General features: G+C 43.1%; 1 protein-coding gene across 1 annotated transcript in view; it reads left to right on the top strand.

Moving 5' to 3' along the window:
• Nucleotides 1-17,080, top strand: part of plxna4 (plexin A4) — a 209,367-nt gene that overhangs the window by 32,581 nt on the left and 159,706 nt on the right. The window contains exon 3 of the mRNA XM_063905926.1: nucleotides 808-990. Within this exon, the coding sequence (XP_063761996.1) occupies nucleotides 808-990 (183 nt within the window). The remainder of the gene's footprint in view (nucleotides 1-807; nucleotides 991-17,080) is intronic.

The following is a 17,080-nucleotide window of genomic DNA, read 5'->3' as shown; positions in this document are numbered from 1 at the left end:
CAGGGATTTGCCTCAGAGTGACGATGCAGAACTTATTTGTATTTCATTCAGTTCCCTTTGAATGATTTCACGTTGAATATCTTGCCGCACTGGCATTTCTGCAGTGGCTGTTGCATTGGGTGGACGGTGGGGAATTGTGCCTGACAGAGCAGCCTCTGGCGCTATTACAGAGCTGGAGCCTGACTGCAGTCTTCTTCCGTCTTCATCTCTTTCCAACTCCTTTCCACATTTTCCGTTCATTGCATGTGGACGAGGCAGATGCATACAAATGCTGACATGTTCTATCTCATATTCAAACTGTGTCTCCTTTGTAGACCTCCCCCCGTGTCCATATCTCTCACTAACAGAAATATCAGACAGGAAATATTGATTCTTATTTTCATTAATCCTGAGTTAACTCTTTGGTGTTCATCAGATCAGGTTGCCTTGCAGCTCTAATTATTTTGTATGCAGTTAGAAACCCTATATGATTCTGTAAAAAGGCTATCAAGATCTGACATTATGTATAATTATATGTTATACAGCAACTGTAAGAGCTTGCTATTACTACAAAGTAATTTGTATAATAAGATGATGAACTGGCAATTGAGTGTGGTCACTTACCTATATATTACCACCAATTTTAAAGAAGACGCCCCCCTTCAAGGTCTAATACTGGATTTCCATGACAAAATACATTTACCTGTCCCACAACAAAAAATATTATTATTTTACAATATTTTAAAAGGGGCTTCTACACTCGTATTAATTAGAGAAACTAAATCTGATTTTGTATGTGTTCTTTTGTCGTCTTTTTCTCCAATGCAGCTGTTGACCATTGATGATGACTTTTGTGGCCTGGACATGAATGCGCCGTTGGGCGTGTCTGAGATGGTGCGTGGCAAGCCTCTCTTCTCCGACGCTGTGGACAAAATGACCTCCGTCATTGCATACGTCTACAAGAACCACTCGCTTGTCTTCGTGGGCACAAAAAGCGGACGCGTCAAGAAGGTAAGGAGCAGGAGTACAGGATGAAGGATGGCAGAGGTGGCTGAATTGATGGAGGCAGGGATTTGGTTTCCCTCTGTTAGAATGTGGAGTAAGGGCTGGGAATTGGGGACTGCTGGATTGGAGGAAGGATAGTAGTAGTGAGGCAGATTGACTTTCAGGCATATCAGCTGAGTCGGCTGCATTTGCAAGGGGGAGAGTTGTGTGTGTGCATGAAAGAGAGGGAGAGTGAAAGCAGGAAGTGTATGTACTTCACTGTGGAGAGAATTTGAATGTGCCTGTGTGCGTGTGTTTTGAGGAGGGGGGATCAGGGCAGCCCCTGAGGGGGTTTTGTTCCTAGAGCAAAGCCTATCTGGTATCTCTCAACATCCTCCTTATCCACTGCTCCGTATATTACACTCATATACACCTAGCATCAGGACTATCCACGATACTTTTCCTTCACTTTGGACTCGTATAAAATCCAGAGCCCTAGGGGCGGATTGTAGCACACATCAGCATGTTGCAGAACTTGCTAGACAGCACAGATCAGCATTCTGCAGAATCGATTAGGCAAAGTTTCTTGTGTTTCTTGAGGCAAATTAAGGGATCAGAATAGGATCAAATACTTTTTTCTTCAGTGATTCCTGCATTACAGTGTAGAAGGGATTCTAGATTATTGTTCAATTAATAGCATTTTTATGGGCTAATTTCTTTGAAGCTCTGAAAAACTTCCAGAAATATTTTGCAGCTGCCGGTGTTTGTGAACATCTCTGACCATAAATATCTCTCCCTTGAAAAACATGTCACACTCTGTGTGACAGCAAAGCCCTTGGCTAAACAAGATTTGTCTCCCTCAGAGTTAAACAGCACTGGATAAGCTGGGTTTTGGCATGTTGTTGCTTCCACCCCAGACTCCCCTTATGCCCCTGTGCCCTCCCTCATGTGGCAGCTTTTTTTTGGGGGCTAATAGGATGATGCACTGCTGCTAGGTGTGATAGAAGGGAGGTAACGCCTGTGCTTTTACTCCCATGTTCTCGCACTCCAACCCACATATTGTAGACCATGACTGAGACTAATTCCAGGGCACTGAGCCTCACATGCCTGGGGAAACCAGCATTACACAGAGAGAAGGAAGAAAAAAAGGATGGAGAGACAGAGGGGTGCAGAGGAAGGTCAAGATGAGGGGATTGTTTGGAAAGATGGACTATATTCCTGAAATGATGCAAGTCTTAGAGGGGAGGGAAGTGTTTGAATGCATAATGAAGAAAGATGGAAGGAAAGTGGAGGAAGTTGAAAAGGGATGTGATTGATGCCAGAGCAAGCAGCTGAGGTTTTTCTTAGGATACAGCGACTGGCAGGAGTGCTGGTTTTTACATTGTTTGTTTTTGTTGATTACTGCCCTTGTTTGTTTGATTATTTTTTTCTCGCACAGGAGCAGAGTGCTTAGGCAGTGGTTTTACATGTTGTAAGACAATTTTCTACACCTAGATGTTAAAAACAGGGGAAATAAGTAATCATATTTAACACCTACAGCACTGCTCATCTGTGATCATGAGTTAGGGATTTAGGGGCTTATACTCTTTATGCACTTCAAGTAGGTTTTCCCATTTAAAAAAAAAAAAAATTGTTTTTGCTTGAGGAAGTTGGAAACACTTTCCTGTGAACTTATTGTTTTCTTGGTCCTTCTCTTGGCTTTTCCCCAGAAATCCCTCTTAAAAGTATGTCTACAGAATTTTGGCCTTGTTCTCAGTCAAAATCGACATGAACGATGATCAGATTGTGCACATATGGTATATCTGGGCTGAGAAAGTCCAACAACACAACATCTTTGACAAAGGATAATCAATATCCTGTTTCAACACAGAGCTACACACATGCACACACAGCCCCATTACAACCCCATCCTCCCCTCCCATGTACATACTTCTCCTCCCCTATCGTTAACTGTATACCATTAGGTGACATCACAGGCAATAAAAGACAACAACAAGACAATAAAAGGCCTCAGCTTCAGTCCACCTCCTTCATCAGTGACTTTATAACCCCTCCACTAATGGATGTTGATTTATATACACTCCTCCACCTTACTTGTTCCATCCCTCAACCCCCTCCTCCTCCTTTCCCTCACTCCTTCAGTCACACACTATGTTTCAGTCTCTCTGTTCTTTCAGTGTTATTTATGATCCTGTGACTAACACGTCACCCTGAATAAATATAAGCATTACGGTAAAAGAGAGTGGATGGACTTTAATGCATTGGTGTTGGGGTGAGCTAAATGTTAGTGTTTACAGGCTCACGTTTATGACATCATGAAGTTGAGCTGGGCAGGAAGCTGAGTGAATTAAATGAAATGTGCTTGTGAAATTGTTTTATGTGTAGCGAGGCTGAGAGTAAATGTTGCTAGTATAGCGTAAGACATATAGACCAGACTTCGGACATGGTTATTTTTGTATACAGGCAATTCACATATTATATAAACCTTTCCTAAACCTAATCCTGATTATCACAATAACAACCTTAACCTCAACTTCCACCCAAAGGTAAATGAATAGACATGGAACAATATTTGGAAAAGTAGCAGACAGACGTGTTAATTAGACTAGTGGTGGTGATACAGAGTAAAGTTTTTCTAAAAGATGAGCAAATGTATGATTATGTTGGATGGTGTAAAGTGACAAAAAGCTGGAAACTAAGGTTGCTCCGGGAAGAAACTCACCAAAAGAAAAAAACAACAGTCCTTTTGAAGAGGTCTGGTCCAGCGCCAATGTCCACACTTTTTCTCTCATGTTGAACCAATACCAGGTTTGTCCTCACAAAGATTGCAGTACAGGAACACACACAAACATAACCCTTGCCTTAGATGTCTCTGATGGTGAGTGGCTATGTTGTGTAAAGCCTGTATTGACACAGTCTAAGCTGAATTTCATACCACCTTCCCGTCAGCGGAAATGAGCAGTGTTGTTGATTCAGTAGAATTCTGTACATGCCCACAGCTACAGCCACGCTTGGCCCCAACTGTCTCACAAAGGCTTAAAACCCTCACATCACCAGGATTATATTATCTGCACACCTCCATGACTCTCCCCACCCTTTTTGTTTACCCTTCACTTGGAGCTGTTCTTTTATAGAATATATATCTACTCATCACACTTCTTCTTCTCAAATGTTGATGTATCCCCTCTCTTTCTCCACCACTGTGAGCCCTGTCCTCCTAATTTATCTTCTTCTTTACCCTTCATCTATCTCCCCCCCTTGTTCTCTCTGACCATGGCCGAGTGAAGTTGCTGTGAGAGCTCTTTGATGGCTACCTCCTGCCATTGTAAGTGAATGGACCATATGGCTCCTGTCAGCCTGTCTGTCGGTCAGGTTGTGTGTGCGTTGGTCTGTGGCTTAAGGAGGACCTGGAGATGTGATGGAGATAAAAGTCTGTGGCTGGGTAAGGTTTAAACCCATTTTCTAGAGGTCAGTACACAGCAGCAGGTCAAGGGGAAAGGCTTAACCCCCTGTGGGCTTTGCTTCAGTTTATGGTCATCTGGTGAGAATACACATTAGCATGAGAGGTACACTTCTGTACTAATACACATGCACGATTCTCACAAAGTGCGAGATAAGCACACATACATGCATCAATGAACAGTTAACACCCGGGCACACACTGTTGCACAAAGGCCGACCAGGTACCCCCATGGGTTCGTGGATTGATAGGTGGACTATGGGACCAAATGGATGTGTTGAGGGTAGAAGTGGAGAAAAAAGAGAGAGGAGAGATGAGATTGGTGGACACCTGCTGAGGTGCTAATGCATCTCCACTCTGTCCTTCCCAATGGGGAAGCATTGGCGCTCAATACAATGAGCAGCTAACCTTGAACTTGACACAGACAAAGGCATAGCATGCAGAGGTAGTGAGGTCGAAGAAGCTCAGTATAGATGCGTGTGTGTGTTTCTGTGCCTTCTTTACCACCAGTTTATACAAGGCACCGCCAGAGGTAGTGTCGGTAAAAGCAAACACATGCCTGCTTCTTAAAGGTAATGGTATACAGGAGAAACAGCTTATTCACAGAACACTTCACAGAGTATTTGGTAGTATTTGGCCAAAGGCAAAGAGCAGGGTGTTGGGTTGTGATGCATTCACATCTTAGGTGTTCTAGAAATCAACACACAGAAAGATAGAGGGAAGGGATTGGGAAACATGAAGGAAGCAAGAAAGTGTAAGGAGAGATAATATAGTTTTCCCACTTTGTCTTAACTCCCATGCCTCATGCCAACACCTGTATCAGTATAACATTCTGCTCTGGATTATATTACTCTAAGGATGTATAATAATAATAATGACTATTTTGGTTACTTAGGATTTGTTGTTTGAACCAAACTTGCAGTCCAGTCCGATTACAATGTTTTAGATGGCAGAGTGATTGAAGTATATGTCAAGTTATTTTCTTTTGAACTTATTATAATCACTACACATATTTCAGTGATTTGGCCTTCCCTGTCTGAATAATGATGGAGTGCTGTTATGCTAACTGGCTTTGCTGTTGGCACTATAGATCATAGATTGATGGATGTACGCGTGACGGTGTAAGAGCTTTTACGTGAGATATTTATTGCTCTGGACCAGTCCCATATGTTTTGTGGGTTGATTGTGTCCTTGTTTTGCATGTGTGTGTGTGTGTGTGTGTGTTTGTCTGTGCGTGTGATGGGTTGGTTAGCCCAGATGCAGATTATTGAAATGAGCTGAGCCGAGCCATGGTCAGTGGAGCAGAGGATTAACTGCTTAGAGCTAATGATGAAATATGCTCGAGGAAGGGCCAGCATCATGTGTGTGTATGGACCGTGTTTTATGTTTTTAACCCTCCTCCCCACCCTTGTAATGCTACACAATGCTGTTAACGCAGGTGCACACACGGGCACACACTGCTGCTAACACACTGGACGGTCGCCATTACAACCACACCCAGTAGTCTGTTCATTCTGCCCAGTAGCTGCTGCTCTCAGCCAGTATTCCCAGAATGTCAATGTTCACATTCTGTTAAGTATTCCTCAGCAGTCTTCCTAGTTGCCTTGGCACAGTGTGTGTGAGTGTGTGTGTTGCTGCTCCCACCCCAGCTAGCGCAGCAGCAAAGCATGCTCTGTGGTGAGTTGCCATGGCAGCACAGGCTTTTCTACACACATGATAAAATGTATAGAATGCGTCAACGCTGGGAAGACTTACGCAGATCAACGAATATATTGTGATGTTCTTTATTCCCAGAGAAGCTTGCAGTAGCACTCACAAAGTGTTGCCACTATGCTAATACTGGCCTGAGTGCACATTTGGATGATCTAATGGGATCAGAATGGGCTTGTATGGGATGACAGGTGCTGTCCACCTCACAGCTATAAGGCTGATTGAACACACCATATTAATGTGTTGGTGTTTTCGTCTCGCTGTGTTAACGGCTGTCTGATACATAGCTTTGCTCTGCTATTTGTTGTACAGATAGAAAGGGATGTCAAGGGGAACCAGTCAATGGGAACCCCTCAGCAGCCCCCGCCACCCCCTCCTTCACCTTATGCTTCTTTTCTTAGCCCTTTTTTTGCACCATTGTTACTGGCCAATTGTTTTCACATATTCTTCTAGCAATTGCTCGTTGCACAATAATAGCTTAGTCTCCCTTCCAAAACCCAATTCCTTGATTCAGGGTGTGTGTGTTCTACTTGTATATGAGTGTCCTTGTATATATTAGTACATTCTGTGCAGAAAATCACGGGAGCTAATGAGAAGTGAAGTCCAGTAATGACCTGGGAAGAGAATCCGAAGCTAATGGTCGCCTCGTGTGCTCACAATCCGTAAAATACTTGCCCTGCCAGCTAACAACACAAAACACCTCGTCCAGCAGCCAGCGGCTCGGACCGGGCAGCAGTTCATGTTGAATTCAGAAAGGAAGCCTTCGTGTTCGCTTGTAGATAGATACTGGATAAAGTTGGAGGGAAGGAGGGGGCAATGGAAGTGAATACTGGGTTTGAGAGACAGAAAGAAGCAGATTAAATTGATGTACAGAGGACTTGAAGACTGAAGCGGTCAGATGGATGGATGCAGAAAAAACAGAAACGGAGAAACAGATGGGATGCATTGCTTGGAGTGCAACACATGGTGTGAGTGACAAAGAGGAAGTAGAGACGGATGGATACAGAGTTAAACCAAGGGCTAATTAATCCAAAGGAAAATGGAAAACAGGAGGGACATGGATACGGAGAGTAAGGTGCAAGTAGAAAGCAAGGGGCCACCAGGGAGTGATAGAACATGTCCTCCAGACCATAATGCAATTTACCTGTTCTTCTGCATACACACACACACCTTAGCTAGCGACAGAGTGTTTAGATGGTAAATAACTGAGGAAAGAGGAGGAACGCAATCTCTCCTCTGGTTTACACAGAGTATCACATGGGGCCACAGCTAGCAAAGAACAGCCGCTGTGCACTGTGCCTCCCTGACTCAACACAAAGTGCCCTGACATGGTGAGTGACATTGTGTTCAGAGCGTTTGGCTGTCCACCCTTTTGTGTATGCCTTTATGTTGTCGTATGCAAAAATAGCTGTTCACCTCACGTGTGTCATTCAGGTGTGTATTTATAGATGCCATTGCTGTGGCTCGGCCTTATCCCTCCTTTCCGGGGCTCTTTTATAATTGATGAGCTGCCAGGGGCTGAGCAGGGCAATAGCCCCACACACACACACACACACACACACACACATACACACACGCACACACACAACCTTGCTGCTTCACTGCAGGTTGACACCATGTTTGCGCACACACACATTAAGCCAGAACCATTCGATTGCTTTAAACTCCTGTATGGCTTGTTGCAAAGGTGAGCCTCCAGCTATGAATCATGGTCCTTGTAGTGCTGCAGCCCGCAGGCTGTTTATATTACTCTGACTTGCTGATTAGCTGCTACAGCTCTTAGTCAGAGTAAAATTAAACAACCTCAGAATGTCAACTCGACGTTACGCTGCTGGATATTTTGAACATTTTTACAGCCTCCTCCGGAAAATGGATTAGTATTCAGACACGAGGCTCACAGAAATGTTTTTTTTATTTGCACAGATCTTTTCTGACATGGGGACCGAGTGGTAGAACAACTACAGAGAGAGAGCTTGGCAAAGAGAGACTGAAAGAGTGCAGAGGGCAACATTGGCACACAAGATTAATGGGCGAAAGCTACAGAGATGGAGAAAATGTCAAGAATAGGTAAAGGGAGACCGTCTGATGGAAGGAGAGGGTGAAAGTGGTGAAATAGAGTTTGATGTTCATTTCACTCTCGTGAGTCTGCACCTTTTGAGGAGAGTACTGGTATGTGGCAGCCTATTGAGCTGTGAGTGATTTGAGTGGCTATTCTCCGCAGTGTGTACATGGAGTTGAAAGGCTTGAGCCAGCAGAGAAGTTGGAAAGAGAAAATGACTAACTTCAGCCTGATCCTTGGTGTCCTGGCAGTTTGAACTGTGTTTGACTCTGATGTGCTGCTGGCTCACGGTTAAGACAAGGTTGGCTGCTGTGCTTTGATCACAAGTATACTTGGTGCCTGTATTTTTTTATCCCTTCTCAGTGCATGGCTACCTAAGCAAGAAATCAAGATTTCAGACCTCAGGGGAGAACAGTGTTTTGTCACTTTAAATCACTTTTTTGTGTATGTTTATACATCTTGTTCATAAGTGTCTCGCATAGCTGTTATAAGATACCAACCCCTAATAAACAGCAAAAGATGTTGGGGATGGTGTTATAAGGAGAATTTATAATTGAGAGACAGTTGGATTTAGAGCTGCAACAACAAACCCACACCATTTCATTTGTTTCTACTCATTTAAATGCCCGTATCTGCCTATAGCTTCACAACCTCCTCTCTCTCTTCTCTCACGTGTTTATTTATTTCTCTATCATCGTCATCCTCTCCCTCCTTCCTTCCCCTTGTTTCTATTGTAATTAACATGTTGTGTGACTGTCAAGTGAGAGTAGCTGGCAGCCTGTGTGGGTTTACAAGCTGCTCAGTGAGGGTGGTTTTGCCAGGCAGGCATGGGGCCTGTATAACCAAGCAAGTTAGACTTAGCCTCCTTAGGTAACTGTCCTCACTTACCCTGGTGTATGCAAGTATCACAAAGGCATCCTGGATTAACTTACAAACACATTCACATGCAAAAGTCTGTAATAACTAGACAATCACTTTCAACATGAACACAGCCAGATCAGAGCATTCTTTAAAGATTACACATTAAACATTTAAAGACATTGAGATGAAGAAGCAATGGCAATCAATGATAGTCTACTGATCTGTTTTCATGATGCTCAGCTCAATTGACTTTGCAGTAGGTTTGATTAGATCATTTCAGAATGATACCACAACATATCTGACAGATGATTGATTGGTAGACTAATGAATAAACATTTTGTTCTCGTCTTGTGAGCAGTACAATTGCTCTGGAACAGGTTAGCCATGATGGTGGTAACTGTTTCACTTTATGATCTTGGAAAGCCTGATTTACAGTAAGCCTAAAGTGAACCACTTAACTCTCTAATCTGGCTTTGTAATAAAAGCTGCTGCCCCCATAGATCTACTTTGAAACTCTCTCTCTATAAGCATGCATATACACTGGCATCTGAATTCATACTGAAAGGCTGATGGGTAACATGGACTAACATTTACAAAATACACAAAGACAATCACATTTCATTCAAGCATTATGCACTTCCATAGTTCCTGGTTGACATTTGACAACCAAGCCATGCTTTAGACGACATGAGTTAATTGCTTAGTTACATCTCTCAAATTCTCCTGCATTTTCTCTCTACCTCGCCTGTCATGCTCACTTTTAAAGTCTGGATCTACTCTGCCGGTTAATTAGCATCACTATTAACATTCTTCAGCCATATCAAGTCTGTGTCAAGCCAGCCAATGGGAATGTAATTATGTCCAAGCTTTCGCTCTCTTCTGCTGATGAATCATTGAGAAGGTAACCACAGTGCAACACTCCAAACCTTGCTGTCTCCCCCCCCCCCCCCCCCACACACACACACACACACACATTCACACACCTACACATTTACATACACTACTCGTGTCAAAGGTGGCTGACAGACCACCACTGCTCTTTCTTCTGTGCTTTGGATGAAGCGCTTGAATTGGCATTAATTACTCTTGTGAAGCCGACTGTGAAGGCATGGACTCTCCAACACCTAATTAACAATTCCTATAGGTAATTTATTGTTAATTAAATGGTATAGAAAAAGTTGTTATTAGCTGCACACCAACAAAATTACAGTGCATTAATTATCATTTCAATCTTGTTTCACGCGTTGGTATTTGCCTCTGTGCGAGTACCAAGTAATTGCAAGGCGATTATGCTCCAGCAGTAGAAAATCAATATCACGTCCAGCAACTAGTCACACAGTGTGTTGCTGTGTAGCTCGCTTAATGGATGGCCCACAGTAACCCTGCCAAGGCCTTAGTGTAATCCTCCATCAATGACTCCCATATCATTATTATGGTACAGTATGGGAGTCATAACTTAAGGTTCATGATGATCAAGGATAAGTGAAGATTCATGTTCTTATCCCAGGGCTGGTTTATCAGAAGCAATGTTCTCCTCGTCCAGTACGTCTCTCTTTCTTCTTCATTCCACTCGACACCAACTTTCATCACTTTGGGTGTAATGGATTTTCTCAAACTCACTGATGGATGACTGGCTGAGGCAGATCCATTTTCTTTCCATTTTGTATCAGCGGTAGAGCACCCACACTTCTACAATAACTCTCACTCTTTGGATTCATAGGAGCAACTCATCCCTTTTCTTTTATTTGTTTGCCTCTTTCTCTCGTCTATATCTCCATCCTTTCCTTTCCGACTTCCCTCCCCTCTCCAAGTCTTTGTGATTAATGGCAGAGTCCGTGCAGCTATAGAGGACACACCACTGCAGGTGAGCCCTCTGCCTCCCCTCCTTCTCTCGCCCCCCCCCCCTCTTCCCTGCACGCCTGTAGCCAATCACTGCACACTCGAGGTCTCCTGGGGGTGACTGTTGCACCCACACACCTTTTTCTCTTTCCTTCACCTCTCCCTTCTCTCTCTCTGTCTCTCTGTATCTCTCTCTCTCTCTTCTCTCTCTCTCTCTCTCTCTCTCTCTCTCTCTCTCTCTCTCTGCAGAGAACAGTTTGCCTCACAACTGGGTCACTGTCTCTCTTCCCTGCAGTAAATGCTAGCAGCCACTCAGGGAGGAAAGGCTACGCTGCACTATAGCACGGCTCAACTGCAGGGAGGACTTCTGAGACTGCAGAGGCGGTGTGTGCAGTTAGGGAGGTTGTGTTTTATTTGTTGAATTTTTACAAACATTGACAAATGTAATGCGTGAACAAGACGTTTCTTTTGCATGTGTTGGTATATTCTGTATTTGGAAGCTTTCATTAGATTCTCCATGAATTATGTCTCTTGCAGCTGCATCTCCCAGCACCTATTTTTTTTGTTTCGCTTTATTTGCACATTCTTATATTGCTAAGCTTATCCTCCCACTCATCTCACACACACAGAGACACACATGCTCACACACCTTCCAAAGAGGCTGCAGTGGTGTCAGTGAATTGCGATTTAGATTACTCTGACTCGCCCATTAAGAAGATGCCAGCGTAAACATATTTAAAAGGGTCCCTGGGTCTGTTTCACATCAAGACTTTGAAGTGTGCCTCCGGTACCGAAGCTGCAGCACACACACAATGACAGCAGAGTGAGAGAGAGTGAAAGAGTAAATACATGAGATGGAAGGAGGGAGGGAGACTGACAGAGGAATTCTGGGAGAGATATGAAAAAGACGGTAGAGGCAATTCAAAGGAGAACAAAAAATTCACATCTGTATGATTGTACACCTTTCTTTGCACTCCTTTCCTCCCACACCGTAATAAGTGGATTTTTCACCCAGCGACACCGTCAGTCCCAAAGGAGTATAGGATAGTTTTTACCCCCTTGTTGAACGCACAGAATGGTAATTGCCAATCTGCAGTTGGAGACAATGGTTTTTAAGGAATAGGACATATTTGGTAAAAACAATCTCAACTTTCGAAATGCAAATGGTGGGTGGGTTTGGTCTTTTATTTAACTTAAGTAAGCTCTGTGTTGAGTTCCCAAGAGCTCTCATCATGTCTAGACACATTATCAGTTAGTGGTGTGTCAGCTGAAGGTGCAGCCTCCTCTCTTCTTCTTTCTCCTTTTTCCCTCTGAATCTCACTTTAACACAGATTGGAATGAAAGGTGTGACACACACGTTCAGCCATGCGTGCTGATACAGAAGAAGTTTCTCTCCTAAAAAAAGAGTTTTTAAACAGGCAGAAAACTAACTATCTTGCATGCTACATTTCTCCCATATCCTTAGTTAAATGCTGTGTAGTGGTGCCCCCCAACACTCAGAGACACTTTCCCCTTATGCTCTTGCCAACTCATATCCAGGAAAGGAGCCAATGCAACTCCTCATTAATTGTTTTTGAGGTGAGCAATACACCCGTAGCCCAGAATCCCTCACACACACACACACACGCTGTCTGTGACATCTCTAGAGCAGCTGCAGTTAAGACTCGACCAGCGCACTGCCTCTCTACTTCCCTCTCTATCTCTCAGCAAGTGCCAGCTTCTTCCTGCTTGATATTCATCCCTGCTGTGAGACTGGACTTGTGGTTTGTTAACATGAATATTGAAAAAATACCTATTACGTGTGTGTGTATCTATTTAAAGGGTATAGTTCTTGAAAATGAAACTGAATAACTATAATAGAAGTACAATAAGAACAGAGGCACCCAGCATGATGTGAAAGAAGTTAGGGCTTCCTACTTCCTCCCACTAATGTAGCTCAAGACATATTTTAAATGATCCAGTGGGAGAGTTGGTACGTGAAAGACGATCATTTTTGTACAGAACAGTAAAATGCTCTTTGATGAGCAAAAAAAGCATTGGGAATACCAAGTGTTCTTCTCCTATCTGTAGAAATATTGTCTGCCAGCTGAGATCAGCCAGCACAACCTCCCAACAGTCACTGCTCACTGCTGTAATAGTCAAAGATGGATTTAGGTTACCCATCACAGAAGCCCTAGAGCTGTGAGAGAGAGTGTGTGTGTGTGTGTGTGTGTGTGTGTGTGTGTGTGTGTGTGTGTGTGTGTGTGTGTGTGTGTGTGTGTGTGTGTGTGTGTGTGTGTGTGTGTGTGTGTGTGTGTGTGTGTGTGTGTGTGTGTGTGTGTGTGTGTGTGTGTGTGTGTGTGTGTGTGTGTGTGTGTGTGTGTGTGTGTGTGTGTGTGTGTGTGCATGTTTTACTGTATATACCTGCCTGAGTATACTCCAAACAAGCCTATTGATATATTTTTATCCTCTTCTCCACGTCCTTGATTCCTGACACTTGAGCACCCTGGGAAATTTGACTTCCAAAGAAACTCTGATGTTCACCCTCCCTCCCTTTTTTTCAGAGCTTTTTTCTCTGTCTGCTATCATTGTTGACCAAGACTCATGCGGCATCTCAACTACTACACTCCTCCCTGGAGGTGGAGGCCTAGTTTTGGCTCCCCATATGTAATAAACGTCTCTTCTGTCATTAAAGTTAATCCCTTAGCACATAAAGGAAGTGAAGAAAGCTAAGTCACTGAGTGTGCGGAATATCAATCAAAAGAGGTTTTTGGGTACAGAGAGAGGATGCAGAGAGGACGTAAGGAGAGCAAACAGAAAGGACTAGGGAAAATATGCAATAAATACTGCAACAAAACAAAAATTGGAAGTCAACAGGAGACTGGGATGTAGAAATGACATCCCTCAGTCTCATCATTCGCCCTCATCTTTTGTCTCAAAATAAATTCTAAATCTCTGTCTGTGTCTGTGTTTGGCTAACCAGCATTAAGCCTTGCCAGGCAGGCACGTGGCTGTGGCCGTTCCATCTGGTTTGGCTCTCCAGATCTCTCCTCGTTAGGCCATTACTGCCGTTTAGTCTCAGCTGCCCGCTCCTACAACTGGCAAACCAACCAAACCACTGTCCCCCTTCCTTCTGCCGCCACCATCATTGCTTGGCCGTCGTCCGGAGTAGCAGCTTAACTGTCCGCTCCAAGTCCAATAAGCTTTACAGCCACACAGAAAGTTCTCTTAGTCTCAGAAAAGTAAAAACTCAGTCAGTGCGTGCGCTCTCTGCAGGAACTGTTGCTGCTAGTGGAATTTGTGTGCGACTAAATCTTGCTGTGATCGGAGAAACTTTTCATGTGAGATTTTAAAAATGAAATTTAAAAATGCAACAATCAAAAGGATACTTAACGCAAAACCTAAATCACTCAACATGCATCATTCTTGCATCATATGGCATCATCAGCACATGTTTAGTGTGCTTTAGAGGAGGATGCTGGTTAAGCTCTATTTATTCTCACTCGTACCTTGTGTTGTGATACAATGCTCTACAGTTTAGGCTCTTATTCCCTGGCGGCTTAGCACACCACAGATGTAACTGTGTGTGTAAGAACATGTTGGCAGGCACCCTGTTTCACACAGCGTGGGCTATAGATTTGGCCGACAAAGACACGTCAAGGGAGACACGTTCGGAAATAGAAGCCTCAGTCCCGCTCACTTCTACCCAGACAGATGATATAAGAAAGCAGGGCAGTAGTAATGGATGCCAGAGTATAGGAAAAGCCATTCCTCCTTTGTTTTGCCCCTTGCAGCATTCCTTACCATTGGATCATCTGAGTGTTTGTCAGAAAAACATCCTATTGGGTTCATATTGCACCTTTCTTTGCCTTCTCTATCACTCCCCGTGTTTAAGAGAGGGCTTTTGATTTATGCTCAACATCATCAGACCAACTAGCCTCTGATGGGTAAGCGCCTCCTTTATGATTTTCACATAAGGCCAACATGTCTACCAACAGTTGAATAATGAGCTTGTGGTGCCAATTTGGGAGTTATGGCGGGTGGGGGTGGTGCACATTGGATAATATGCAAAATGAGCAAAACGAGCAAATGAGGAGGAGGAATGGAGGGTGCATTCTCATATCTTAGGAAAATGTTATTTAGGCTTCATTTGTCCTTAAAGAATGCCAGCAAAGCATGCCAGAGCCCTCCACAGCTCTGACTCATACAAAAGTCAGTTTTTCTTTTTGCTTATGAATATGTTTGTGATATTAAAAATTAATTCTGTACATTTCCTCCTATATATTGTCCTCTATTTCTTTCCCTTCATTGATTGTAGTTTCATTTTTATTTTCCCCTACATGAGGAACAAAATAAATACACTTCATCCCGCAATTACTAATAGTATTTAATCTTCTCTCTATATGCCAAATGGAATGTTTTTTAAAACTGGAAATCGTTAACAAAAAGGAGGTTTTTTTAAATGAAAACCCGCAATTCAGTTGTCGAGCAACATATTTAAATGCTCTTAATAATAGAACTATTATTATTATGATGGAAGCTTTTTTTAAAACATCAACAAGGCTGTCTATGAAGACTCCAGGTCATGCAGCACTGTGTCCTTAGTCAGATACTCAGTATATTTCTTTCTGTGAAAACAAATCATCTCTTGCACTGTTCCCACATAAACACACATAGATGTGTTCATGGGACTCAAACACTTAGCTTCCTCATGCTAAATGGCCACTAATTCTCTGTATCAGGGGATTATACATAATTGATTCATGGATGAGGAGTGAAATTACTCATCAGTTGAAAGAAAAAAGGCTTTAATTTCTTCAGCATAGAGCATGCCAAACTGTATTGTGGAGGAGATGTACTTGTGGTGAACCCATCTGTACAGCCTGTTTAAGAGCAGTTTAGGAAATAATATTCATTTCCGATGATGATGATGATTCCATAACATTGGAACAATACAAAGAAGACCTTACCTTTCATCATTCAACGATGACAGTGGGCCCTGAGGCCAGTATAATCAGCTGACTGCATTCTGCTTGATTGTTTGGCATTTTAAGGCACGTAAAGCAGTATCATTGCACATGTGAATATCTTTTATCTCTCTCCTGTTGTCGGCCAGCAGGCCCATGAAAGAATATGCATACTATCAACTCTGTTTATGTAGCTACACTCAATGTAGTTTAGGAAAATCTCAAGCTATGAAATCAACCTCTTTAAAAAAAAGCTGTGTAACTCTGAATGTGTCTGTGTGTCTCAACAGAAACCTGAGCCAGCACTGAACACTAAATCATCACAGGCGACTCATTGTGTTAGCATACAGTGGGAAAAAGATCATTGTCTAAATTACATTTGATATTTCCGATCCATTTTAGTAGAGTTTGAGGTTTTCCCTGGGCCCTCTGTTAATAAATGCCTGCTTCGCTGGAAGTGGAGGCATTCTCCCCTCGTGTTCCCTGTACAGTGATAGCATATCTACACTGCTGCTGTTGCTAGGCTCTGTTGCCTGGCAACTATTTATCTACTATTATGGGATTCTATGGGGCTCAATGGGAAAGTTAGCTCGGACAATTTGGCCTTGTTTTTTGCACACTAAGTGGTGTCATATTATGCATATTTAAGTTGCAAGTGTGAGTATTCTGCTGCAGCTGAGGTAAACAACAGCTGCAAGTCAGCTGCTGTCAACAACATATTCATGCATAATATACAGTACAAGACAAAAACAATCACGTACCAGGCAAGGCAACATCTTAAATCCCTTGGAGTCACACAGCAAACTCTTTCTCTCAATAAGTCAGAGAAAAGCTAGATGTGTGTTTGCTGTTGTCAGTGTGCAGGTATGCATGCTGCTAAGGGTCAAGGGGAAGTGCTAATTGAGAGCTCCGCTTTTTATTCTGAGTGACTTCTTCTGTTTCTCGGGACACACTCATAAATACCTTCACACATTCCCCAACCCTCTCGGCCCCTCCACCTGTCTGTCAGTAGTCTTGTTTGTCCCTTATCCTCCGTCCCCTGAAAGATGAGTCTCTGACCTTCACAGCCCATCCATTGATAGTATTACTGTTCAATCCAATCATACACTCTACACATATGCCATAAACACACACGGCATCATCATATCATCAAAGTCAGCACGCTCAATGTCAATTCCAGCAGTGTAGGCTCTCCATTGGACACGCAAAGGAGGTGATTGATGTCAATTTGAGGCACATTTG

Source organism: Eleginops maclovinus, chromosome 17 (genome assembly GCF_036324505.1).
Source record: "Eleginops maclovinus isolate JMC-PN-2008 ecotype Puerto Natales chromosome 17, JC_Emac_rtc_rv5, whole genome shotgun sequence".
Taxonomy (NCBI): Eukaryota; Metazoa; Chordata; class Actinopteri; order Perciformes; family Eleginopidae; genus Eleginops; species Eleginops maclovinus.
The sequence above is the reverse complement of the archived record's forward strand: the minus strand, read 5'-3'. Positions and strand labels throughout refer to the sequence as shown.